The following is a 26643-nucleotide window of genomic DNA, read 5'->3' as shown; positions in this document are numbered from 1 at the left end:
ATGGAAAGTCCCTTACCTTGTGTTTCCGCTTCCTTAGCTATACAATGTTGATGAAAATATCTCATAGGGTTAATGTATGCATAAAGTACATAGATAAGATATAGTTCAGGATATAGTAAATGCTTTTAAACTGATAGCTACCATGATGATAGTAATATTGGGTTGGCCAAAAAGTTCATTTGAATTTTTCCATAAGATCTTATGTATCAATATATTACACCAATAATTGGGTTATTATTTCACTATATTACATAAAAATCCAAATCCCTTTTGCAGAGATAGGCACTGGTAATGTTGGTGCAAATGTACCAATTTTTTTTTTCCTTTTTAACAATAGCTAGTCGTTTCATTATCCTCTGGTTACTATTCCCTCCCTTAAAAAGTGTCATAGATTTCTGCTCTGGAGGCAACTACTTTCAGCACTTCTGGCTGTTTGGAACTTAGCTCCAAGGTTCTAGATGTGTGAACTGCTACTTTTTGATACTTCTGTTTTGGGAATTATCTGTTTACTTCCACCTACTGAAAATGGAAGATTTTATTTTTTCCCCCTCCCTTTGCACAGCTCATGTGTAAATAATTTACCGTTTATCACTTTGTTTCCAAAGGATGTGGTAAAAGATACAGATGAACCTGTAGATGGAAGGGCTGCAGGAAGTGGTGTGGAGCTTCCATGCCTCTCTAGGGGCACCATTCTCCCAGTGCCTCCTTGTGTTCATCAATGAGAATGCAGGGTGGGGCAGAAAATTACATTCTCTAGAGAAAGGAAACAGAGTTAATGTTTGATATTGCCTATGTGACTAAGCCTCCATCAGAATCCCCCAAGTACAGGGTTCAGAGAGCTGCTCTGCATGCAGGATCTTAGTTCCCCAACCAAGGATCAAAACCTTGCCCCCTGCGGTGGAAGCTCCAAGTCTTAACCACTGGACCTCCAGGGAAGTCCCAGAAAATTCCAAGCTTCTAATCATGGCTGGGTCTTTCTGGTGACCCCCCTCCCCCCACCCTCTGCTCCCCCCATCCAGAAGCCCACCCAGAGTCACCTCATTAGAACAAAAGGCACTGCTATCACCCAGGAAATCCCAAGGGATCTAGGAGACCTGGGTGAGGAATCAGCCAAAGATCAAATATGAGAACAACAACAACAAAATGCTCCTGGTGTTCTTATCACTTTGGAGATTAAAAGGTTTTAGGAACTCTGTGCTGGGAATAAGAGGCAGAGACCAATAGATGTATCTTCTATTATCTCTTACCAGTCTTTTTTCTCTTTGGATGCTCGCAGTATGTTTTTTCCACATAACTTGGTATGTACAAGAAAGGTATCGGCTACAATGCTGCTGTGTAATAAACAGGCTCAGAACTCCTGTTTTCACCCTTCTCATCCCATCCATCAGTAAGTCCTGTTGATTCTACCTCTAAAATTGTCTTGAATCCAGATGGGCTGGTCCAATAGCCTTCTGTTCAGTCTCCCTCCTTTAAACATTGCCCTGACCCTTCCACTTTGCACAGTTAGAATGACCCACACACGGCTGGCATGGTATTAACTGAAAGGAGGCCAGGTGGAAACGGTAAATATTTGCACAGTCTTTTGGACTCTGAGTCTGTTTGGAACTGGTTAAAAATAAGATGGTTCTTCCTGACAAATAAGAGTGACCAGACCTGAAAATGGTCTTCAAGATGTTTTGGAGAATAATAGCAGAGTTTTATACAGCGACTATTTCCCAAACCCCAAATTAAGACAAATATTCTGAGTAGTACGGTACTTAGCGCCATAGTGATCATTTATTAAATACCATTTAATGTACTTAACGTGTTATTTGAGTCTGTACTTGGTATTCATGTACTTCGTGTTATTTGATTCTGACAGAGGTACACCAAAGTAAATGCATTTTCTGTATTTGTTTAACAATTAGTGTAAGTGGGGAGAAAATTATTTTTAATTAATAAAAATTATACACAGTAATGGATGCACAGATTTCTACTGGCAGAGCAATCTGTGTTCTTTAAAGACACACACATCCACACAGTTGCCAAAACACTTCCATTTTTTTTTTCATTCTTGTTCTGTCTCAAGTTTTTTCTTAATGAGTATCTAAACCCAGAACATCTTGACAGGTGTCTTAAAGGTTTGCATGCATGCTAAGTTACTTCAGTCATGTCTGACTCTTTGCGACCCCATGGACTGTAGCCTACCAGGATCCTCTGTCCATGGGATTCTCCAGGCAAGAATACTGGAGTGGGTTGCCATGCCCTCCTCCAGGGGATCTTCCTGACCCAGGGATAGAACCTGTGTCTCCTGTAGCTCTTGCGTTGCAGGCAGATTCTTTACCACTGAGCCACTGGGAATCCCCAAAGGTTTAAGTTTAGATAATAAATAACTTGGTCCCAACAGACACCATTGCAGGATGCAGAATTCCAGGTGGCCATTGCTGCACCTGCTAGGGCTCTAATAGCACACTTCTCTTAACTCTTGCACTTACGGGCACTTCTTCTGAATAAGGTTCACTGCACATCTCCCCTGATCTTTCACTAATGTTTCAAGTTCCTGGTAAGACTGGTGTCCTGGGAAGCTCCTTTCTACACAACACAGGTAGATGATTAGAGTTTAACCCACCTACAGCTTTTTACTGTGACAGAGCCGTGGTTTAAACCATTTGTGCTTGATTCCAAAACCACTGTTTTTTCTACTACTTGAAAATTCCATGGGAGGATAATCTTAGCTTTTACCTAATTTAAGGGAAAGATGTAATTTACATTAAACTAAGGTTTAACAACTGTATTTTGAACATATTCTTGTTAGAAAAGGTGACAATTAGGAGGATTAAACCTGGGTAGTCATTGCTAGAACAAGCTCAGTAAAACCATTAAATCATGGATTCAGTTACATGGCACTGATTATTACAGTGTCTCTTTCGCTGCAACAGTTCTAAACAGTTTTAATCTTTGTCAACTACATTAATAACAGGATGCTGATAGAAAGTAAAAACACTTGAGCCATTTTGCAAAATGAGCAACAGTATTTAATATATTAACAGAAAATTTACACATGGTACATTTAAATTTGAGTTTTTCTCTTTTGGTGGGTAAGTATGCAGAAAACCTCAATGAATTTAAGAAATGACTTGTGAAGCTGAATCTTAGTGTATCTATATTGAAAAGAGTGATGTTGACAGAGAATGTATCAAAGTATCTTACAATTACATTTATTAAGTGAAAGTAAGTTATTTTTTAAAAAAAAGAATCAGGCTATTCTGGTAATGCTGCTTATGTTTTAAATGAATTATTTAAAAATGTAAACCATCATGTTTTTGTTAAAATTGAACAAGCTGTTAAAATTGCTACAGTATATCTCACCTAAGCTTTCTACTACTATTTTAAAGTAATCTGTATTGTAGAGAAAGCACCAGAAGCAGCCAACGCAACAAAACTGCATTCATAGCAAAGTGAGGCAAAACCCTAATCCTTTTATTTCTCATTCCCATAAGGAGTTATAGTACTGAGTGAAGGAATTTTCCAATTGCATTTTTGAGGTCACAATGGTAGCTTTACATGATTGCCCTCAAGACTACAGCTTTTGCAGGCAATCAAGTACAGATAAATTACAATAAAATAAAACTATATTATAATGTTTTGTTGTATTAACACCAAATGAATGGTAGACCGACATGAATAGATGAGAAAGAAAATCAAGCTCGAGGCTTACTCTTTCTCTAAAGAGGTCATATTTCTAACAGTTTTACTGAAACATTAATTTTTATAAAGTGCAATAACAAAATAAATAAGATGAAAAAAGCTTTGAAGATCTATTTACAACTCTGGGACTAAGATAAATTACTGATTACATTCTTGATAGCCTTCTTAATGCTGTGGAAGCTGTAACACACATGAAAAGCTCACTGATCCAGGTAAAATAATGATTTTTCCCACTTAGATCAATCTAGTACTAAGGTGTATGTAATTATGCTAGCTCATGCTATAAGGCAAGGTTAGATTAAAGGGAAAAATTTAATAGATTAAAGCTAAAGGCTAAATCCAGATACAGTCAGGTGCTGAGCATTATTCCTGGCTTCAAAATAAGATGTATCTGTTTCGTCATCTGGTTGGGGTATGAAAGGCATTTTTTGATGCTGTAGATTTTCCCAGTCCACACCACTGAAGAGAGGATGATGTTTCAGCTCTTGGGAAAAAATATCAAACAAAACAATATTATGACACCATTACCAAAGTACTATTGGGTGGGCCAAAAAGATCATCTGGGTTTCCCATTGGATAGTATGAAAAACCCAAGTGAACTTCTTGGCTAACCCAATATTTTACAGGCATCGAGGACAGACTGTCTCACATGGACCTTGCCCTGGTTTACTATGCCCGTTTCAGAGACATTTTAAAAACATCCCTCTCTTCAACCACACGCTTCCCAACAGCACATGCTATGTTATTCTGTGTATCGCCTGGCATATGACAGGTGCCTTGTCTGAATTGGTCCAAAGAGTGAATGATGACTGGCCTTAACAGGAGCCTCTCTTTCTCACTGCCTGTACCTGATGGAAGAATCCCACACTTCATGAGATAAGGGAACCTGGCCTACTTCCTGTTCCTCCATCACTGATCTTAAGTGATTAATGCCCCACTTCTTATTTCAAGGCCTTGCTGACTGCTTGGAGCTCAGCATCGCCCGCCTACATCACTTCAGCAGGAAGGTCATCCTCCACTCCCACACTGTCTTCCCTGTGCTCCATCCTTATCCTTCCTGCTAATTTCAGCATACACACCAATGACACTTCTGACACATTCTTTCTCTTCCTGGTTCTTTGATTTCGCTAACTTTCATCTCTACAACACACTGGCCACCCAGCAGTATGGGCACATCTGAGTCTATGACTTCCACTTACAAAATCACATCTTCACTACATTTTCCTCTGTCGACTAAAATAAGAATTTGCTTTTTTTGGTCACACAGGTATTCAGTTGGTAGACAAAGGTCCCCTCTCCTCAACTATTCACTTCATCAGGCAACAGTAAAGATGGCAAAAAAAAAAAAAAAAAAAAAGTGTCAATTAAGGCAGTATGCAAACCAAAAGAGCAATCAAATTTGAGGAAAATATCAGAAGATGACTACGCATACAGTAGGGAATTGTGTGTCTGTGCTGGGGCTAGTGGGTTGGAAAAACAGTATGTGTATATGTTGGATTTACCATAAACTAAAAGACTGGTAGGAAAAAGGATAAAATAGCAACAGTAATTCACATTTAGAGAATTTGTCTCAACTGTTCAAAATAAATAACTGAGCATTGGTTACTTTAGAGTTACTTGTAATATTGGATGTGATATGATGTTTCATGATTCTCTCATTGTATCTCTTTATTTAAGCTGCATCTGCAAAGGAAGTCTAATCTAGGTTAAGATTAACTAAACTGAAGAATAACCCCGTCTGCTTTACTAGGTCAACTATTCATTGAACAAATGAACAGTATCTGAGGTCTGGTAAGAATGTGCTAAGCAAATTACTAAACAACGGTTTCACAACTTTGTTATGATTGACATTTGGGACCAGATAATTTTCTGTTGTAGGGACTGCCTTGAGCATTGTAGAATGCTGAGTGAACCCGTGGCCTCAACCTACTAGATGACCCCAAATGCTGTAACAACCCAGAAATGTCTCCAGACAACACCAAATGTTCTCTGGGGAGCAAAATCATTCCCGAGGAGAACTGTTGCGCTAAAGCAATTTTTAATTTTCATTATTACTATTTTTGGTCACACTATGTGGCATGCAGGATCTTAGTTTCCCGACCAGGGATTGAACCCGTGGCCCCTGCAGTGGACGCTTGGAGTCTTAACCGCTGGACCACCAGGGAAGTCCCTTAAAGCAATTTTCAGAGCTCAGTTTTCAAATGTCTGCATCCTTACTTTACACTGGTGTTTGCTCAAACTCCACTTGTCAGAAATCTTCGTGACCATCCAGTCTAAAAAATAAATCTCTTGCCTTCACTTTGTACCCTCTCTGCTTTCTCTCTTTGTGTAGTCACTACTGGATGGCGTTATGATTGTATTTGTCTACTTCTTGTCTTTTCACTAGAGTGTAGTTCTAGAACTTAAGCACAGGAGTTGCAGTCTGGTTCATCCCTAGGTTACCTCCAGTGCCTCAGGTAACAACAGTGACACCTAGAAGTCACTCTATAGGGTTTGCTGATCTGATTAGAGGGAAAACTAGAAGTTGATACAAATGACATACTGCTAAAGTCCATTTTCCTAATATATCGTACTTCACATGGAAGTGTATTTTGAGACATAAGTGCTTAGCCGTCTCTATCTATACCGTGTGACAAAAAGAATTTTAAGGCAACTACTAATGAGATTTACTGGAGTTTCAAAATTGGAGTTTAAAATTAATTCGAGTTTCCAGTACTGGAAAAAACCTTTGAATGGGTCATGATGAGCCCATTTTGTCGTCTTTGAGGCATCTTAGCTGTGAAGATAATGCAACAAGGAGCCAGAGTACATAAAAATACTTGTCAATCAATAATGTCAGAAATGAAGCAGTAAGAAATCACAGAACAGGAAGTTTTGACTAAAAGAATTTCCTATATTAGTTGATGGTTAACTTTATCAGGCTCTGAAAAACTTAAAGACATTGACAAGATGAGATTGTTTTGAGAACCTGCTTGAGAGTAATAAAATTCAAGACTGCAACCTGATTGCACTGAATTTTAATGTTCTGAGTAAGGACAAATATACCAATGAATACTGAGAGGGCAAAAATAAACTGAAAGTTTAAAATCAACTAAGTTTAGCTGTCAGACTATCAGTAGTATTATATTAGAACTTGATGTTATTAACATTCATCCCTGAAGCAAATCAAGGGTAAAGTCACCACGGTTTGGTGACTAACTCCAAACCTTACCTTTCATTCCCGCTCTCTTTGTATCATCAATGGTTAAGAGTATGTCCACAGCACTTTGAGCATTATCAGATAACTTTTCTTCACCTTCAGGCCAAGGGATATCTACAGATACAAATTAACATGTTCATCACTGGTCAAAGGAACAATACACAGAGATAAATGAATCTATCTTCATAGATAGGAGAAAAAGAATCACCTCTTTTCAGAATATTCTGGAATACTTGCTGTGGTGTTTCATCATTGAAAGGGGGAATTCCTGTTAGAAACTCAAACAAGCAAACTCCAAGGGCCCACCAGTCTACTGCGGGACCTGGAATTTAAGAAGAAGCAGCTGAACTTGCAAGCATTTTCTACAAATGTTTGATCAACTAAAACATTAATATGTTTTTATCTGGGCACAATGAAGGCCCAAAGACTTACTTCCTAAGGTTTCCCTCTGGCTCTTTAAGGTATAAAACCCCAAATTACCTTCCTTTAGGCAGTGTGGTAATTATTTTCTTGGAAAATAGTAGTTTTGTTATTTTTATTAAAAAAATTTTTTTGCCATACCATGTGGCATCCAGTATCCTAGTTCCCCAACCAGGCATTGAACCTGTACCCCCTGCATTTGGAAGTGCAGAGTCAACCCCTGGACCTCCAGGGAAGTCCTGAATATAGATTAACAATTAACGTGGCTATTAAAAAAAAAAGTTAAAGTTATCTTTTGCCATTTATTAATTACTTCCAATATCCTGGAGACTTATTTGTGCTAAATCCTAAAACACAACGAAGAAATGCATTTAATCTAAAAGTTATTCTTTAAAATTAGAGTACTCCTCAGTTTCAGATCAGGAAATAATAACATTCGGATGACTCTGTATCTACTTGTTTTACAAAGGAATGAGATGAGTAGGTAATATTAATGGTAACTGGAGGATAACCTGGTGACTAGGGAAGCCTTACTTACAGGGTGTTTTAATGTTGCTATACTCTTTTTAAGGACAGAGGGGGACAAATTAGTTTAACAACAACAAAAAAACCCTTTTAGACTATAGCTTGAGGAGGGAATTAGAAGATAAGTCTTAATAAGTAGGTAAAACTGACTTCTAAATAAAACCTTCAATGAAAGCATCATTTCTATACAAAGATGTTTTTTTATTTTTATTTTTTGGGCTGTGTTATGAGGCTTGTGGGATCTTAGTTCCCCAATCAGAGACTGAACCCAGGCTTTGTCAGTGAAAGCACCAAGTCCTAACCACTAGACCACCAGGGCATACCCTACAAAGATTTTTTTTTAGATGTTTAAACAAGACCTTATAATCTGGTTTTTACTTTTGCTTAGTTATGTCTACGAATGAACAAAATGTTTCCTAAGCGAAAGTTAATTTCAGTCCAAAAATGATTAACTTCAATATAAATTTAGAGTTGAGATTCTAGTCTAGAACTAATTTGTCTGAAAATTAACTCTTTAAAGTCAGTTTCACAAAATTCACTACTGTGGTTAAGCAAATACCATTTCATTTTAAAACAAGTAGAAAAACAAACAAAAAAGCCTCCAAAACAAAAAACAATAGAAAAGCGTTGTGGACTCTGCCATTAGAAAAAATAATCGCATGCATTTAGAATACCTTTCCATTTGCAAGCCACATGATCCCATTTTTCCTATGGAACACAAGGTACAAACAGTCTACAGGCTTCTATCTCTATTGTAATCACTATAAAAATACACAAACCACCTCCATTAGTAGGCCTTTTAAGCAGCACTGAGAAAGAATTATTTCAACAGATTAGATAACCAAATATAGGAAAGTAGGAGGAAATCAGGAAAAACCCTGCATTTTAATTTATTTTACTTAGGTTAGAAATTAGGACCCTTTTGCCAGCTCAGCCAAAAATGTACTCATGTCAGAAACATACATGACTTCTCCATGGATATGTCATACATACCCATACACTTGAGTCAGAGTCTAAAAAGATCACATATTGTGATATATTATCAATTATAAAATAAATAGCTAGAACTATAAAACAGAATTGTTTTACATGATTGGCTTTCTAGTTTAAAATCCACGTCTGTAATTTGTATGTTAATACTGTTAATTCCTCTCTGTTTTCTAATAATAATGGAATGAAAGGCTTAGAAAATTCAAGCCCTTTTGTAGCTATTAACTTTAATATTTTTATCAAGCCTATTTCTTCAGTTGAAATAAAAAAAATTCCACATGCCGACACTTGTTTTCACAGAGAAGAGAAATCTCTCTGGATGTCTTCTTGCTCAGAAGACAGTTCATTTTTGTATTTCATGGGATAAAGATAAACATGTACACGCTGTGTGCATGCTAATTACTTCAGTCATGTCTGACTCTTTGTGACCCCATGGACTGTAGCCCACCAGGCTCCTCTGTCCATGGGATTCTCCAGGCAAGAATACTGGAGTGGGTTGTTGGGCCCTTCTCCAGAGGATCTTCCCAACCCAGGGTTCGAACCTGTGTCTCTTACGTCTCCTGCATTGGCAGCCAGGTTCATTACCACTAGCGCCACCTGGGAAGCTCATTTTGTATTTCATAAGTGAGCTTAAATTAAGAAAAATTTTTCATGCAATGTGATCTAGTTAGACTTTGACTGTTCAGATAAATGTGCTTTGCCACGTTCCTTTATGCAGAAATTCACTCACCTGAAGTCAGAAATCCTGCATGTAAGAAAACAGGAGTTAGGTACATTGTTTGAAAGTTATAAGTTCATTATTATGTCATTAATTGAACTAGAAACCAGGTAGTGTGCCTGATACAAGAGATAACAGATGAAGAAGAGAGCTTATCCCAAGTAGAAAACAGCCTACTCTGGGAGCAATAATTCAGGTAATTTTACTACAAATATAAGAGAGCTGAAACAAGCATATGTATTAAAAGAAGAAGCTATGGAAACTCAGGCTGGGGTCCCTAACTCCCCTTAGTAGTTAAGAGAGCAGGGAACTGTTATTGTTGTCTTTAAAATGATAAATTGCTCTCTATTATTTATTTTTGAAACTATGTGTCAAGTTACTTTTATGGGAAATAAAAATTTTAGAACATTTCACTAGCTAGCTATGATAAATAAAAATCTTGCCACTAAAACAGTGGCAAGATTTTATCAAGTAAACCTTGCCATCTGAGGTTTCCATTCATACTGTATTGATTTGAGAAAATGTACAAATGATAATATAGGAAATGAGCTAGCAATGCTGTGACTTAGCAAAAGGGACAATGTCCAAAAACTAGTTAAGTGCCCAGAGGAACTTTTATTTCTGAGTTGCTTTTTGAGGGATGGTTCCTCTCTGGCTGGACCCTCCTGCTGAGGGTATAGTGAGTGCAGCCTCTGAACAGGAAGAGGCATCTACAGACCGAACAGAAGCACAGGACCAATTTTGTATTCCTGAAACCAGATAAGAATAGACCTGGGAAGACATTTAGAACAAAGACAGTAGAGGCGGTGGAAGGTGAGGCTTCTCTGGGTCACTGAGACTAAACCTGCAGGCTGAGGATGAATGGCTGTGTGTCTTTATTTACTATAATAAATGCCATGTATGTGAGAAAAAGAGTACTGCATGATCTCATCTTGTTTTACTTTAGGCAATCTAAGTTCCAAAGAAATTTAACACAATTTATCTCAAAAGAAACTATAATGATAGATACTTCAAAAATTCAAGACGCGTGCGTCTTACCATGGGCCCTGGCTAACAGCAACTCGGGTGCGAGGTAGTCTGGCGTTCCCAGGATTCGCCCGTCGTCCACTGGGGCTGCCCCTCTTCTCACACTCTTTGGAGTTCGGTATGGAGTTTCTGATTTGACCTGATTTGGGGTCTGCTAATTTCAAGAGTTTAAGGCACAATGAATACCTTCATTCCTTTCACAGTGAACAGAAATGCTTACACCAAAGAAAAGCAAGGCTGCTGGGCATGAAAAATAGTCAAATCCTTGATCAGCTTTGGAAATGGTCTCAGAACTAATTATGAAACGTCTTACTTAAAAAATCCTAATGATACTAATGCAATTCAATTGCTTAGCTAACATCAGTTATTTCAGTAAGATCTGGATATGCAAGAAACAATGAAAAAAATCCATGAGAAAAATTTCTTCATAGGATGGATCAATACAAGCTTACAAAGTGTCCTGGAGGGAGGCTACAGCTGAAAAATGATTGAATTACTAGGACAATGCATAAGATGGAACTATATGCAAATAACCTTTGGTGCCAATTGGCATTTATGTTTTTAAGATATTTTGTCGTCTCACAAGGACTCTGTTGGACCAGCAGGACAGGTGGCAGACACAGGCTCTGAGGGTAAGAATTTCTAAGTCCCTCACTAAGCTCTAAATAGAAAACTCAAGTCTTGTAACCCTACATTCAAGGTGTGTACTTTCTATATTAAGATGTCTCTCCAAAGGAAGAAAAAAAAAGAAACTTTGGGTTTTAAAAGATAATAGTTTAAGGGAAAAAAAATTTTTATTTTTCAACTCTCTTCTACAAAGAAAAGAGATCATCTAAATATGTTCTTAGAAGGCAGTAAAGTAGATGGATTTTAATTTTGTATCTCAGAGTTACTGTGATCAAGTGAAAATGTGATTGTAAATATGTAAACATGTGAAATGTAAATATGTGAAAGTATGCACGACAATACAAATGAAGGAGGCACTGGAATTAAAAATGCTAAACACTGCTACCCGCTTCACCTTTCTGTAAAACCTCCACAGAGCCACAGATTCCCAATAAGCAGAACAAGACCATTTGATTAATATTATATAGTCCAGCTGATAGATCAGTGTCATAGTTGATTTTTCTAAAATCTAGAGGGCCACACATTAGCAAGTGATAACACACCTGATACAGCATGGAGTGTCCAGTGGTAACATACCTGATACGGCATGTCAGATCTTTCTCTCTGAGTAGGGGTGATAGCCGTGGGATATGACCCACTATAGGCACACGAAACATCCATCATATCTAAAGAAGTGATGCTCATCTTAGAAGGTTCGGAGCTATTGGAAGCATTAATGTGACTGTTAAAACTCCGAAATGCCACAGCATTTCTTTTAGAGGTTAATGGTTTTAAGACCTCTGAAGAAGGAGCCAACATTTTTTGATTGCTGTCTTGGATGGTAGGGCACTCAACACCTTTTGGCAAGGTACTTTCTTGGCAGCTGGGAGATACAGGAAGTAGGTCTTCAATATTTGATTCTTCCAAAGAGGATTCTTTGATGTTTTTATCTGGATCTAAAGACTGCCCTCCTAAGGGACTTTCCATGATGGAAATTCCAGGAAAAGATGAATCGGAGTCCATGTGAATACTTTTAGGAGTTCTATCACCATCAGAACACAGGAAACTAGAACTTAAGTAGTCCTTCTTACTATTCTTGTCACAATCGTCATCCAGCTCACACATAAGGTTTTTCTCTATCATCGGGACAAGTGATTTTTCTGGGGTTTGGTGTTTATCAGTAAAAGAACTGCCCACATTCTCCTTATTCACACAGTCATTTTGCTGATCTCTGTATACCAACAGCTTAAGGTCCTGGACTTCAAATGCGAAGCCTGTCCTTTGAGTTGCATAACAATCTCTCATTTCATTACTACACTCATATTCGAAGCAACTTTTTTTATTTGGTATAATTCCCTGACGAGGACTGGAGTCAACTAATTCGAAAATTCTTTTACAACTTCTTTTCCCAAGGTGCTCTTCAGTCATCCCACCAGAATCCACAGCCCGCTGATTTGACTCATGGAAACAATACTGGCTTGTGTCAGCAGTCATGTTGATATTATTTACATCTAGTTCTCTTGCTTCCCAAGAAACTTCCCCTGAAGAACATTTTTTAGCAAGGTTAACATAAGAGTTTCCAGTGGCAGGAACGACACTGCTGTTGTGAATGGGAGAAAGAGCTAACTCAAGATCCCTTTCATTGAAACTTTTGGTCTCCATGGCATCTACAGATTTTGTGCATAAAGGCTTTTCAACTGTATTCCAACTCATCATCGTAGAGCCTGCTGCATCGTCACTTTCCTAAGAGGGAGGAAAAAACACTTTAAAAATTAGGGGACTTCCCTGGTGGCCCAGTGATTAGGACTTAGCCACTGTAATAAAGAAAATCATATTACTGAGATTAAGGAGCAAATAGAGTCCAATTTATTTTATCAAGTGGAAAGATTTTTTCCTTTGGGTATTAATATAATTCTAATCTAACATTTTATCCACAGTCTATATAGGAAAGGTTATCACATTTTTAGTTCCTCTCAGCTTTAATAGCTTTTAAAAGCCCAGAATAGAATACATAAATTAAGTAAAATAACTTTCAGTATCTGTTCACTTGGCAAGCAATCTCCTTAGAATAGACACTTTTAAAGACACATCTGTATCACCTTTGTGGTCTAGAAGTTATTTCTGATTCAGAAGAGTTACCATTCCATTAAGTGATAAACTGGCAGTAAACAGTTATAGAAGGAGGTAGTATAAGTTATAAAATAAGACAAAGGTTAAAAAAACTCAACAATCTAATGTCTGTGTTTGGGTAGAGAATTTTAAAAAAGAATTCCATCTAGATGCCTAGAAGCCAAACATTTACCATTAATATACTGCAAAAATTAAAAAATTGGAGGACTTCCCTTGTGAACCAGCGGTTAAGACTCCATGCTTCCAATATAGGGATCATGAGTTTAATCTCTGATTGGGGAACTAAGACCCCCACATACCTCGAAGTATGACCAAAACATAAATTAAAAAAAAAAAAACAATTGTAATCTCATATACTGAACAAGAATAATTTCACATTTGAATGAGAAATGAAATACTGCAAAAGAATTTGACAGAATATACAGGAAAATGAAGAGTATCTTCACTGCTGTTCACATAACGGTTTCATGTCCTTATAGAACTTGTATGAAAAGGTGTCAAGTGTTTCTATCATCACACACAGTTGGTTCTGGGTAAGGTGAGTGGCACTCTGACCTGGCAATCCTTTTCCCATCTGGGACTGCTGTGGCACTCAGATTCCATGCTGGATATGAAGGTATGGGATGGACTGCTGGTGCTGGATGTTGCCAGCCTCTTCCTAGACTGGAGGAGGTGGGAAGTTAGACACTTCACAGGCATCCCCGGGTGGGAGGCAACCATTTCAGGACCTGTGGGGAAGAGAAAACACCGAGGCTTAACTTATGTCACATCTTTCCTACTTCCCTGCGAATCCTGAATCTTTACAGGTAATTGGGTTAAGTAAGTAGTATGTAAATATTTCGTATCAGAACTATTTCTATGTAAACATTATCTCGTCTACAAGGATAGCTTCAGGCTGTTTTGACAAACAAGTACTATTCTGAAAGTTAATAGACAAAACTCAGTATTTATAAAGTAGAAATCAGGACAGGGAGCAAATTTATAATTAGGAGAAAATTCATTTTGAATATCCATTATCCAATTTGAAACTTTTCTCGATGAAGGTTCATTACTGATGGGCTAAATCTGGGTGTGCTAAAAGGCTGGAATGTGACTACTCTTACTCAATTCAATTTGTATTTAGTTAAAACCAGAGCTTTATTTTAATGTTGAGGTTTACATGCTTACCAGTGTGGAATTATATACATCCATAGGGACTTCTTTATACTACTGGGTAAAAGAAATAATAGTGACTTTGCTAAGTGTGAGCCAGTGCCAGAAAGCAGCACCATCTATATAATACAAGTTCCTGTATCTTAGAAACAAGTAATGATGCTAAAACTTTTTGCTCCTGAACTTAAAGTGAGACTCGTTTGTTCTCATTTGTAAAAAGGAGGCAATTCTTCCTTTCGGTCTATCTATCCATCCAAGAGATATACAGAATTGAGGACCAAATTCACAACAAATAGCATCTATGAAAACAACGAACACTAATTACTCTTTAGAGGATCATTATTCACATTTCTAAGATGAAGAAAATACGCATGCACAGAACTAAACTGTCCACTGTTGATAAGTTAGAGGGTGAAGTTAAGTGCCATACAGATTTTCCACTTGCTTCCTTTACTTTTGACTTTTGTCTTTTATTGTGTAATAACTAAAACTATATCATCTTGATTTTATTTCAGAACCTTTTAGAAATCATTTTATAAAGGCACACAGTATTACTATATCCTCTCCACTAAGATTTCCATAGACTCAGTACAGTGAAATTCACCCAATGATCATTACAGTGTTGCAGCTAATTGAAAAATTAGCTTGACATTTTATTTTGTTGATGTAAAGATCTGCAACAGGAACCTCCCTGGTGGTCCAGTGGTTAGGAATCCACCTTGCAATGGACGGTACACCAGTTCGATCCCTGGTCCAGGAAGGTCCCACAAGCTGTGGAGCAACTAAGCGAGGGCTCTAGAGCCTGCGCTCGGCAACAAGAAAAGCCACCGCAATGAGAAGCCCACACACCGCAACTACAGAATAACCCCAGCTCACTGCAACCAGAGAAAGCCTGTGCATAACATTGAAGACCCAGTGCAGCCAACAACAACAACAAAGATCTGCAATAACCCTGGGCAGAAATGGCACTTGGGTGACAAAACAGAGCAAATCCACAGGCTATCTGAATGTCTGCATTTCAAAATTACTGATACTCAGAATTTTAAAATGGTAAAATACTTTGTTCCTCAAGGGCACATTTAATGGAGTATACTACCTTTTCTTTTATACTCACATGATTTTAGTAGCTTGCTAGAATAAGGAGTTGTGTCCTTTTGATCTACGGACATAGGACAAGTTAGTCCTTGAGAAAGTGGTGATGTTTCAGATACTTGAGTGGAAAGAACATTTGCAGTGTCATGATTTTCTTCTGCAACTGGTGTGTGCTATGAAAAAGAGGAAGACAAAAACAAATGCTACGATTTGTTGTCACAAAAACACCACCTAAACGCACAGACTGTTATGACATCTAGGTAGATGAACTGCTGAAGTAATGCAACATGCTTAATATTTGAATTCGTGTAAATGGCAATCATGTTAGGGCATATCATGTGAGTTTTTTTCTTATCGAGTACTTACAAAACCCAAAGAGCTGATGAGAGATAATACTTGTCCTGGGGTTCTTGAATAATCCTGTCTAGGTTTCGCCATGGATGGTGTTGTAAGAATATCCATCATGTTGATATCTATGTATGGAAAGAAAAGTATATGATATTCTTTTAAAACTTTAACTGTCATTGACTAAAGTCAACAATTATTTGTTCTGGACTTTGCCCCACTTTCCACATTATTAACATCAACTACAAAGTTGGCTTGTGCAAGACAAACACAGCCAGGAAAACCATCATGCTATACAGTTAACATGTAGAACTAACCAGACAAGAGAAAGACAAATACCATATGCTTTCTCTATATATAGAATTTAAAAAACAAAACAAAAAATCAAGCTCATAGATACAGAGAATTGATTTGTGGTTGCCAGAGGTGGCATTAAGGGTTGGAAGAAATGGATGAAAGGGGTCAAAAGGTAAAAATAAATAAATAATAAAAATAAATTTTTAAAAAAAGAGATAAATACAAGAGTGTTACCTAACTGCCAACAAAATAATTCTTGGTAAATAAAGCATTAGAAAAGGAGGTGGTAAAAAGAAAACAGTTAAGAGAGGAATCAATGTACTAAGAATACAAAATAAATTTCAATAACAGAATCTGAGTGACTAAACAACAACAGCAGAATCAATTTAAGGAATTAATACAAATTATGGACCACTCATGTTAATTTACTATGTAAGCAAGATGGAAAGTAATGCAGATTTTTATCAGCTTTCAATGTGTAACACTGTAAAATGATTCAACACTCACACATAATATTGTACAGTTTTCTTTAGATATCAAAAATAGTAAGAGAAGTGTAATACTTTGTATGTGGTGTAAGACTTTAAAATGTAGGTCGAAAGTTTGAATTTAAACTTCACTTATACCTCACACTGATGAAACTGTAAGTAAATATTAGTCGCTTAGTTGTGCCCAACTCTTTGCAACCCCATGGACTGCAGCCCACCAGGCTCCACTGTCCATGAGATTGTCCAGGCAAGGATACTGGAGTGGTTTGCCATTTCCTTCTCCAGGGGATCTTCCCAACCCAGGGTTTGAACCCTGGTCTCCTGCACTGCAGGCAGATTCTTTACTGACTGAGCTACAAGGGAAGCTTGTAGGAACTACAATAAACTTCTTAAAATATATTTTACAAATTTAAAAAATGCTACAGCAATGATTTCTTGGTTATGACTTTGAAAGCACAGGAAAAAGGCAAAAATAGACAAATGGGACTATTTCAAACCTCACCAACTTCAGAACATCAAAGGAAACAAGCAACAGAATGAAAAGACAACCTACAAAATGGGAGAAATATCTGTAAATTATTTATCTAATAAGGGGTTCATATACAGAATATAAAGACAACTACAACTCAGTAACAAAAAAAATCCAAGTAATCTAATTAAAATAGTGAATAAAAGTCTTGGATAGACATTTCTTTAAAGAAGATATAGAAATGGCCAAGAGGCTTATGAAAAGACACTTAACATAAGTAACCAATAGAAAAATGCAAATCCAAACTACAATGAAATATAACTTATACCCGTTAGGATGACCACTATCAAAAAACAAAATAAGAAGTACTGGAAAGAATGTGGAGAAATTGGGACTCTTGTGCACTGCTGCACTGCTGGTCAACTGTAAAATGTAAAACTGTGTAACCACTATGAAAAATGCAGTGGAAGTTTCTCAAAAAATTAAAAATAGAATTTGGTCTATATGATCCAGTAATTCTTCTGCTGGGTACACACCCAAAGCCATTTTATTCATTTTTAACTAACAGAAAACAATATAAACTAATGAAATGGTAGTGTCTAAAATGTGTTCGACTTTTAAAAAGGTACTTACTTGCTATGTTTCTTACCTCTATTTAAAGTAACTTTGGAAAGGCCGAAATCTGTTAGTTTAATATGACCTTCATTAGAAATAAGCATATTGTCTGGCTTCAAATCCCTGCACATAAAAAGACAAGTAGCAGATAACTAAAAAAGAGCTAGTGTTGATTTTAAAATTTCCAGCAAAAAAAACCAGAAAGTTAAAGAAGAATCAAACCCTATTTATTGTCTCTTATTGGTGGCTTTGACAGTACAGAAAAGAACTCTCAAAAGCAAACTTAAAAAAAAAAAAAGCAAACTAAAATTTGAATATCTGAATATAAAGGAGTTAAATATTTAATGCTAGATTATCTTCAGCATTATTCACTAGATATTATATTAAAATAAATTTCATTAGGTAAAATAAATTTCATTAAGTAAAATAAACCTCAAACCAGGTCAAATCATACTTACCTCTTTCTGTGAGATTAAGAGAGTGTGAGATTAAGCCTTAATCAAAAAGAGTCACTTAACCTTTCTTTGAACACAGGAAAGCACTGTAAATCAGCTGGGATTATAAACTATTGTACTTTTGCATGATGTACAGCTAAAAGAGTGGAAAAAAGAGTGAATATTCTCCACAATAAAATGGGATATCCATGGACAAAGCAACACATTCACACACGCAGGGAGATGAAAGAGTTGATGGAATTTCTAAATTCGCACAAATTACTACTAAATTTAAGATAACCCATATATTGGGGGTTATGCAAATATCTAAGACTCAAATAGTAAATACATAATTTGATTACTTGTGCTTAAGTAATAGTTGGGAGAAAAGTCAGTCATTACCTGTGAATGATTCCATGTCTGTGAAGGTAGTCTAGAGCCAGTGCAACTTCAGATATATATTTCACGGCCATCTCTTCATCAAAATAGCCATAGATATGCAGAAGGGACTTGACATCTCCACCAATGAGATACTCCATTACCTGTCAAAATGAAATAGAAATACTGTGAAATAAAACCAATATGACTACTTAAAAATATCTTATTTGAGCATTAATGATTATACATTTAGCATGGTTCTGTAACAGACATTTTCTTGGTGTCACTGAGTACACATCAATACCAGGTTTGTTCATGCTCCCATACACTTTTTTTTTCCCCATACACTTTTTAAAATTTAAATTAAACTGTTCAGCCTTACCAAAAAGGTATGAAGAACAGAATAATTTCTCATGTACTCTTCATCTATTTTCACCCATCATTAGCATTTTGCCACATCTGCTTTCTTCTACACATATATGAATATAACAATACTTATTTATGCTAATCATTAACATGATTATGTTACATAATAAACATAAGTTATTAACAACATTAACATAAATACATTATGTGCATGTATTTTTATGCAAATACTTTAAATAAGGCAACATTAGCAACTGGTATTAATCTTTAAAATGCACGGAATTTAATGCTAAAATAACGCTATTACCTGTTTAGTCTGTATTCAAATTTCTCTGATAATTCCATATTGTTCCTGACGGCCTCTCTCCTCGTCCCTCATTCCCAGGCCAGGACCATGCATGGGATTTAGTTACCATATCTCTTTAGTCTCCTTTAATTTGGAATAATTTTTCTTCTTTTTATTTGCTGGAGAGTGGGTGGGACTGGGAGTGGGGCACAGAATGGTCTTCCACAACATCTGATTATTTCCTCATGAACCTCTAGAACTTGGAAGTCAAAATACCTGCCATCCTCACCTCTTCCTGCCCCCTACCCAAATTCCTCATTAGAATTAAGAGTGTAAGCTGTCATGTTCAGTGAAAAGCAAGCAACTTGCTAAGTACATAGATCCCAAATCCACCACTTCCTAATATCATTTCCTTATTACCCATCAAACTTTATATAGTATTTCTATTATGCATCCTTTACTTAGGAAATATTTTTAGCACTATGTGCCACACACTGTTCTACAAGGTTTATATCAACCTATTGGAACTTCATAACAACCTTTGAGGTAGGTACTATTGTTATCCCCACCTTGCAGAGGGGAAAACTGAGGCATGATGGTTCATTTTATGCATCAAATTGGCTAAGCCATGACACCCAGATATTTGGTCAAACACCAATCTAAATGTTGCTGTTAAGGTATTTTTTACATGAGATAAACATCTCAACCATTAGACTCTGCGTAAAAGCTGATTATCCTCCATCATGTGGGAGAGCCTTATCCAATCAGCTGAAGGCCTGGAGAGAAAAAAGTTTGAGGGATCCTGTCTTTCTCCTCCAAAGAGGAGGGAATTCTGCCTCTTCACTGCCTTTGTGCTTGTGCTGCAACATCAAATTTTCGCTGGGTCTACAGCCTGTCAGCCTACCCCAGAGATTTTGGACTTGCCATTGCCACAACCATGAAGGACAATTCCCTCAAGTAAATCCCCCGTTATACACACAGACACAGACACCCTATTGTTCTTTTTCCCTGAAGAACCTTAACAAATAGAACTGGTAAGGTAACTTGGCCAAGGTCATAAAGCTAGTAAGTTCAACAGCTGGAATTCAAACCTAGGTACTCTGAACCCAAAGACAGTAATTCTTAAGTCACTGGGTTTAGTGGTTCCTGAATGAAGAAAAACATGTCATTTACTCACCAAGTAGACATTGTTTGCTGACTGTAGGGAATAGTACAAATGGACAATGAAAGGACTTTTGCTTAGGGCCAGCGCGTCCCTCTCAGCTTGTACTTGATGAGTCATATTTTTGTTGATCATGTCTGCCTTTTTGACAACCTGTATAACATAATGTGACAACAGACAGATAGTTTTTTATTTTTTATCGCAGAGTGGTCTCAGGTTTCCAAGTTTCCACCATGAAAACAACCAGAGAGAAAGCATGGACATGTTGTTTGGCCCTCACACTGCCAGCAGGAAACTCTGCTAGGAAAACAGCTAGTGAAAATAAAACTTTCTTTAACATAGAACCTCTCATCTTGGTATCAAGTGGTAAAAGTATCACATCCCTTTTGAGAAGGAAAAAGATGTAAGCAAATGCTCCCCGTCTACCCTACCAGTAAGTAGAAAATAAATTCTGTTCTGCTGTTCTTGGCTTCCCTGGTGGCTCAGAGGTTCAAGCATCTGCCTTCAATGCGCGAGACCAGGGTTCAATCCCTGGATTGGGAAGATTCCCTGGGGAAGGAAATGGCAACCCACTCCAGTATTCTTGCATGAAGAATCTCATGGACGGAGGAGCCTGGTAGGCTACAGTCCACGGGGTCGCAAAGAGTCAGACACGACTGAGCGACTTCATTTCACTTCTTCACTTCTGCCGTTCTTACAAGTCATAAAATAGTTCCTAATATGCTCCCAGATAATCAGGACTGTAGGGCTTCTCTGGTAGCAGAGCTGGTAAAGAATCCGCTTGAAATGCGGGAGACCTGGGTTCAATCCCTGGGTTGGGAAGATCCCCTGGAGAAAGGAATAGCTACCCACTCCAGTATTCTGGCTTGGAGAATCCATGGACTGTACAGATCATGGGGTTGCAAAGACTCGGACACGACTGAGTGACTTTTACTTAATCAGGAATGTAGGCATAGAGAAATAATTGGCCAATCCATTAAAAAAATTTTTTTGGTTCCTTGATGGATAGAAATAGAGAAAGAATGTACTTTTTTCCCCCTGGAAAAATTCTTTTTTTTTAAGGAATATAAAACTATTGACCACTATTCATCAGTATTTACAATAAAGTACATAATACACAGTTGAATAACATTCTGATTACTACAAAGTTGTTTTTCTTGGTTTTTGCTCAACTAGTAACCCAAAATACTGAGAAAATTGAGCCTTCATGTAAGGAATGAGTTGGGGTAAAGTTTGAAAAAACATGCAGGTCAAGTGTAGATTAGAAAAGTTTGCTCATTTATTCCTGTGCTGGGTCGCTTTAGTCATGACTCTTGCGAGCCCACGGACTGTAGCTCACCAGGCTCCTCTGTCCATGGGATTCTCCAGGCAAGAATACTGGACTGGATTGCCATTTCCTTCTCCAGGGGATCTTCCTGACTCAGAGATCCAACCCAGGTCTCCTGCACTGCAGGCAGATTCTTTACTGACTGAGCTACCAGGGAGTCTGCTTCACAGACTGGGACCAGCTAAAATGCAGGAAGCACTATAGGACAGGATGTGTGTTTACACATTCTTGGGACTTCCCTGGTAGTCCAGCGGTTAAGATTCTGCCCTTTCGCTGCAGGGGACCTGGGTTCTATCCCTAGTCAGGGAACTAAGATCTCATATGCCCTATGGACATATTTCTGTAGGGCATATTCCTGTATATCGTAAATTACCAGTATTTTAAAACTATTTGATTAGGTTTCCATGAACAAATCTGAGACATCCATATATCACAACCTTTCCTAAATATAGCAAAGGGACTTCAATTTCTTGTAAAACAATGGTTCACACAAAGGAACCATCAAGTGTCCACTTTACTAAGTTTTGCTTTGCTATTTAAAACACACCAGAATTTTTCTACTTTTTTCATTTGCTTGGGGAGGTTGTTGATAGTGATAAAAATTTTCCTTCCAGGGCTTCTGCATTTATATGCTGATTTATATGCAGATATGGATGCAGATTCTGATAGGGATGCTTTAAAAAATTACCTTATTTAAATTGCTTAATTTACCTAATTAATTACAAAACTATTTAATTTGAAAGGTTAAGACTTAAGTTTTCAGTTTAAGTTGAAGGGATTTCTTATATTGCTCAAAATGATGGAATTACAGAAACATGGGCTTATCCATGGTTATGAAAAGCTGTTGTTTAAATATATTTACCAAAACAAAAACCACCACAACAAAAAAAGCTCCCAAACAATTTACATATGTATTTTATGTATACACATACAAAAACTTAGAATGATCCTTAGGCATATATGAGTGAAATGCAAATTCTAAATTTTGATTAAGTAATGACTATGGAGATATCCCCCAACATTTAGAAAAGCTGTTCTCTAATGCTGAGGAAATAATATACTATGGTATCAAATTCTTTTCTGCTGAAGGAAGCAACTATAGAAAGCTTTTATTTGTCCAAAGCAACTAGTGCTACAGACCAAAAAAAAAAAACAACCTAGTGTAACTTCCCCAATACTACTTCAAAACAAACATATCAAACCCGATTTTCATTAGAATGTAGTTATTTCTTCACACTAATAAATCAAAAAACCAAGACCCACATTTTATATATATATATATATAAAAATATACATAAAAATCAATGCAAACAATTATTGAATCTCATCTTCTGGACAAGAATGCCAAATTAGTCTCTCTTCATAAAATTTACGATTAAAATTTGAGGACACTTCACATTTGCCTCTTTGCCAGCACCAAATCCGCTTCATTGGAATCTTTCCATTTCATGAGAAACATTAATTCTCCACTGCTGTTCGTGGCACCAATTATTCATTCTGGATCAAGACCTCTGGCAAAACCTCTTGGTTTATCAGAAGTATCTCTTTTCTTCTTTGATTTGCTATCATCAGATTCACTGTTAGACAAAGATTTTCTTTTTGTTCCATCTTTTTCTTTACCAGCTTTTTGAGAATTAAGAAATGCTTCAATTAACTCTGGACAATCTAAATTTTCTTCAGGTTCCCAAGTATTATCTGCATCTGTAAACCCCTTCCACTTCAGGAAATACTACACCTTCTCATTCACTACACAGCAGTCCAAATTCTTCAGGTTCTGCCTCTTCAACTTTTTTACTCTTTCCAATTTGTTTCTTTCCCATTTTTTTGCAATGTAGTTTTATTGGAGGCCATTTTTTATTGCAGACTTAAAGAGCTATTATTCACCGCCTCTGAGCTTCTCTGGGTCCCGGGTCTGCAGCATCTTCCGGAAAAATTCTTAAAAATGGTTAGAGTTTACTCACACTTAGGTGTCAGATGCTTTGTTACAGAAAACAACTAATTACTCTTTTTAAGTCTCAAGGTAATTGGTAAGGAAGCAAAACTATAGTCTATGTTAAAATTGGAGCGCTAAACTGAATAGTTAGGAACACTGAGATCAATTCTCAGGAAGATTACAAAGAAAAAAAAGGTGTATTTCTTCCAAAGATTCATTAAAGCATTTAATAAAATCATCAATACACTGTAAATTCCAATTGTAGAGCCTTCCCATAAGAAAAATGAGGAAAATTGACAAAGCCAGTCTAAAACATGATTTCCTTATCATTCCATTAGACTGGAAGCTTCATGAGGGCATATTTGTTTTTGTTCACCACTGTATCCATATCCTACACAAAGTAGATATTCATAAATACTTATGAAAAAATATACTGGCATTTTCATTTCAACAGCTAATAATGACTGCTTAGTATAACAGAAGGAAAAGCAAGAAATCTTTGTAATATGAAGTGATGGAGAATTAATTTCAATAGGGTGGGTCTGAAAGGTTAGGAAAAGCTTGAAGGCGGGGGCTACAGAGAAAGTGAAAGTGAAGCCTGCTCAGTTCTGTCTGACTGTTTGTGACCCCATGGACTATACAGCTCCAGTATTCGCCAGAATACTGGAGTGGGTAGCCGTTCCCTTCTCCAGGGGATCTTCCCAACCCAGGGATCGAACCCAGGTCTCCCACATTGCAGGAGGATTTTTTTTTTTCTCTAGCTGAGCCACAGGGAAGCCCAGTGAAGGCCTGAGGAACCTCAAAAACATGTGAAGGAAGTGAAGAAAGTTGGATGCAAAAGACCATGTATTGTGTGATTCCATTAATATGGAATGTCCAGAAAAGACAAACCAATAGAGATAGAAAGTTACTTGTGGCTAAGTGGGGAGACACTGCAGATAACCAAGAGACGTAGTTTTCAGGTACTGGAAATTTTCTAAAATTGTAATGTGTTAATGGTTACCCAATATTTGATTTACTAAAAACTAAGTTGTACTTTAAGAAAAAAAAGAAAGAAAAAATTAAGTCTGTATTTGGGCAAACTTGAGAATGGAATGAAAGGGGTACTAAAAATGAATATGAGACAGAATTGACAGGCAGAGTTGAAGAGAGGATATACAGATGCAGTAGAGGGAATTTAAAAAGACTCAAGTTCCTAGCCTGAATGATGGTGGTGTTATTACAGGGAGAGAAGAAATCCAGGAGGTGGTTAGGTGGAGAGGACCATGTTCAAACCTGGGCAAGTATAATTTTGAGGTGCTTGCTAGTTCACAGGGTAATGTCCAACAGGAAATTGAAACCACATCAGTACTCAGTCTACTAGCTTCTCTTTTATTACTATCACTCACTCCTGAGATGTGACTAATTTGAAGCTACGGGAGTAGCTGAGAATCAGCAGTGGCCTGAACAGCTTCGAATACTTTGAGTCTTGAATGCTTTGGAATGATATATACTACTGTTGGGCTTCTCGGGTAGCTCAGCTGGTAAAGAATCCACCTGCATTGCAGGAGACCCCGGTTCGATCCCTGGGTTGCAAAGATCCCCTGGAGGAGGGCATGGCAGCCCACTCCAGTATTCTTGCCTGGAGAATTCCCATGGACAGAGGTGCCTGGAGGGCTACAGTCCATGTGGTTGCAAGGAGTTGGACAGGACTGAGCCACTAAGCACAGCACATGCTACTGTAAGGATAAAGGAGTGATTCAGGAATATTTCAGCTTGGTCTTTAAATAAAATTACATTCCAGATTTATAATGAAAGGCTTGAAAAGTGGGGTTTGTTTAATGATATCTTTTGGTTATACAGGTCAAAAGTTCATCTATATCATAGCATGCTTACAATAGTTAACAATATTGCATTATATATTTGAATGCTGCTAAGATGGGAGAAGGCAATGGCACCTCAATCCAGTGCTGTTGCCCGGAAAATCCCACGGATGGAGGAGCCTGGTAGGCTGCAGTCCATGGAGTCGCTAAGAGTCAGACACGACTGAGCGACTTCACTTTCACTTTCCACTTTCATGCATTGGACAAGGAAATGGCAACCCACTCCAATGTTATTGCCTGGAGAATCCCATGGACGGAGAAGCCTGGTAGGCTGCAGTCCATGGGGTCGCACAGAGTCGGACACGACTGAAGCGACTTAGCAGCAGCAAGATAAAGTTCTCATCACAAGAAAAAAATATGCAGCTGTTTCATCATGGCTAACTAGACTTATGATGACGATCATTTCACCACATAGACAAATACTGAATCCTTAAGTTGTACACCTGAAATTGGTATATGTCAATTACGCCTCAACAAAAATAGAAATGAATCTACATCAAATTGGTAGTTAAAATGTAATTTGGAAATAACTATTTCTAATTTAAAGTTTCAACCTTAATCCTGGCAAAGCCCAAATTAGTAAAAAGGGTTCAGAAGTCCTAGATCTTTTAAGGTTTATGCGGTGGGAACAGAAGGGCGGGGCAGAGGCAACAGCGACTTGCCCGCGCTGTCTCCTCAAATAAGAAAATCATCTCGCGGGACCCGGAGGCTTCAGCGAGCCAGGCATCCAATCTAGTCGCTCCAGCGGCCCTGGAGCCTGCCCAGTTCAGAGGGCGGGAAGTAGGGCCGAAGGACCAGCCTCTTTAGCTTTCTTTAATCCTCGACTCTTACCTTCACCGCATACAACCTGTTACCTTTCTGTCCCAGATACACCTTCCCAAAGGCGCCGCGGCTAATAGGCTTCACTATGGTGAACTCCTCAATGGAGGGAGGTCTTGGCACCGGGATCCTATTCACGCACTCTCCTGTTGCCGCGCCACCTCCACTCTCCATCTCACCGCCCATGGTGGGCTCCATCACAGTCCACCCCCGATGCAAGGTTCTATCACCGGGGAAGGCCCCTTCCAGAGCCGCAACTCCCGCCAACTAGGTTCAAAGTGAGGCTCCACCCACGCCGCACGTACTCAGTGATGTCA

The 26643-nt window shown here is 37.8% G+C and overlaps 1 protein-coding gene and 1 pseudogene across 4 annotated transcripts; both read right to left on the bottom strand.

The window, feature by feature from the left end:
- Positions 1 to 3000: 3000 nt before the first annotated feature.
- On the bottom strand, positions 3001 to 26620 carry MASTL (microtubule associated serine/threonine kinase like). 4 transcript variants are annotated; one of them, XM_070380927.1, is made up of 13 exons: positions 26339 to 26620; positions 20401 to 20538; positions 18596 to 18735; positions 17794 to 17882; positions 15912 to 16018; positions 15568 to 15718; positions 13857 to 14029; positions 11769 to 12914; positions 10578 to 10719; positions 9552 to 9566; positions 7095 to 7208; positions 6899 to 7000; positions 3001 to 4171 (listed from the first exon to the last, which is right to left on the bottom strand). In XM_070380927.1, exons 1-13 carry the CDS (start codon positions 26522 to 26524, stop codon positions 4014 to 4016), a joined length of 2661 nt encoding a protein of 886 aa, XP_070237028.1. In that variant the 5' UTR covers positions 26525 to 26620; the 3' UTR covers positions 3001 to 4013. The 4 variants fall into 4 exon arrangements, with proteins under 4 accessions (XP_070237028.1, XP_070237029.1, XP_005906548.1 ...); XM_070380928.1 differs by having other exon boundaries at positions 10578 to 10716; XM_005906486.3 differs by lacking the exon at positions 9552 to 9566.
- LOC102284832 (chromobox protein homolog 3 pseudogene) lies at positions 23027 to 26325 on the bottom strand (annotated as a pseudogene).
- Positions 26621 to 26643: the final 23 nt, after the last annotated feature.

This window comes from Bos mutus, chromosome 13 (genome assembly GCF_027580195.1).
Source record: "Bos mutus isolate GX-2022 chromosome 13, NWIPB_WYAK_1.1, whole genome shotgun sequence".
Taxonomy (NCBI): domain Eukaryota; kingdom Metazoa; phylum Chordata; class Mammalia; order Artiodactyla; family Bovidae; genus Bos; species Bos mutus.
This window is presented reverse-complemented; position numbering and strand designations above follow the sequence as displayed.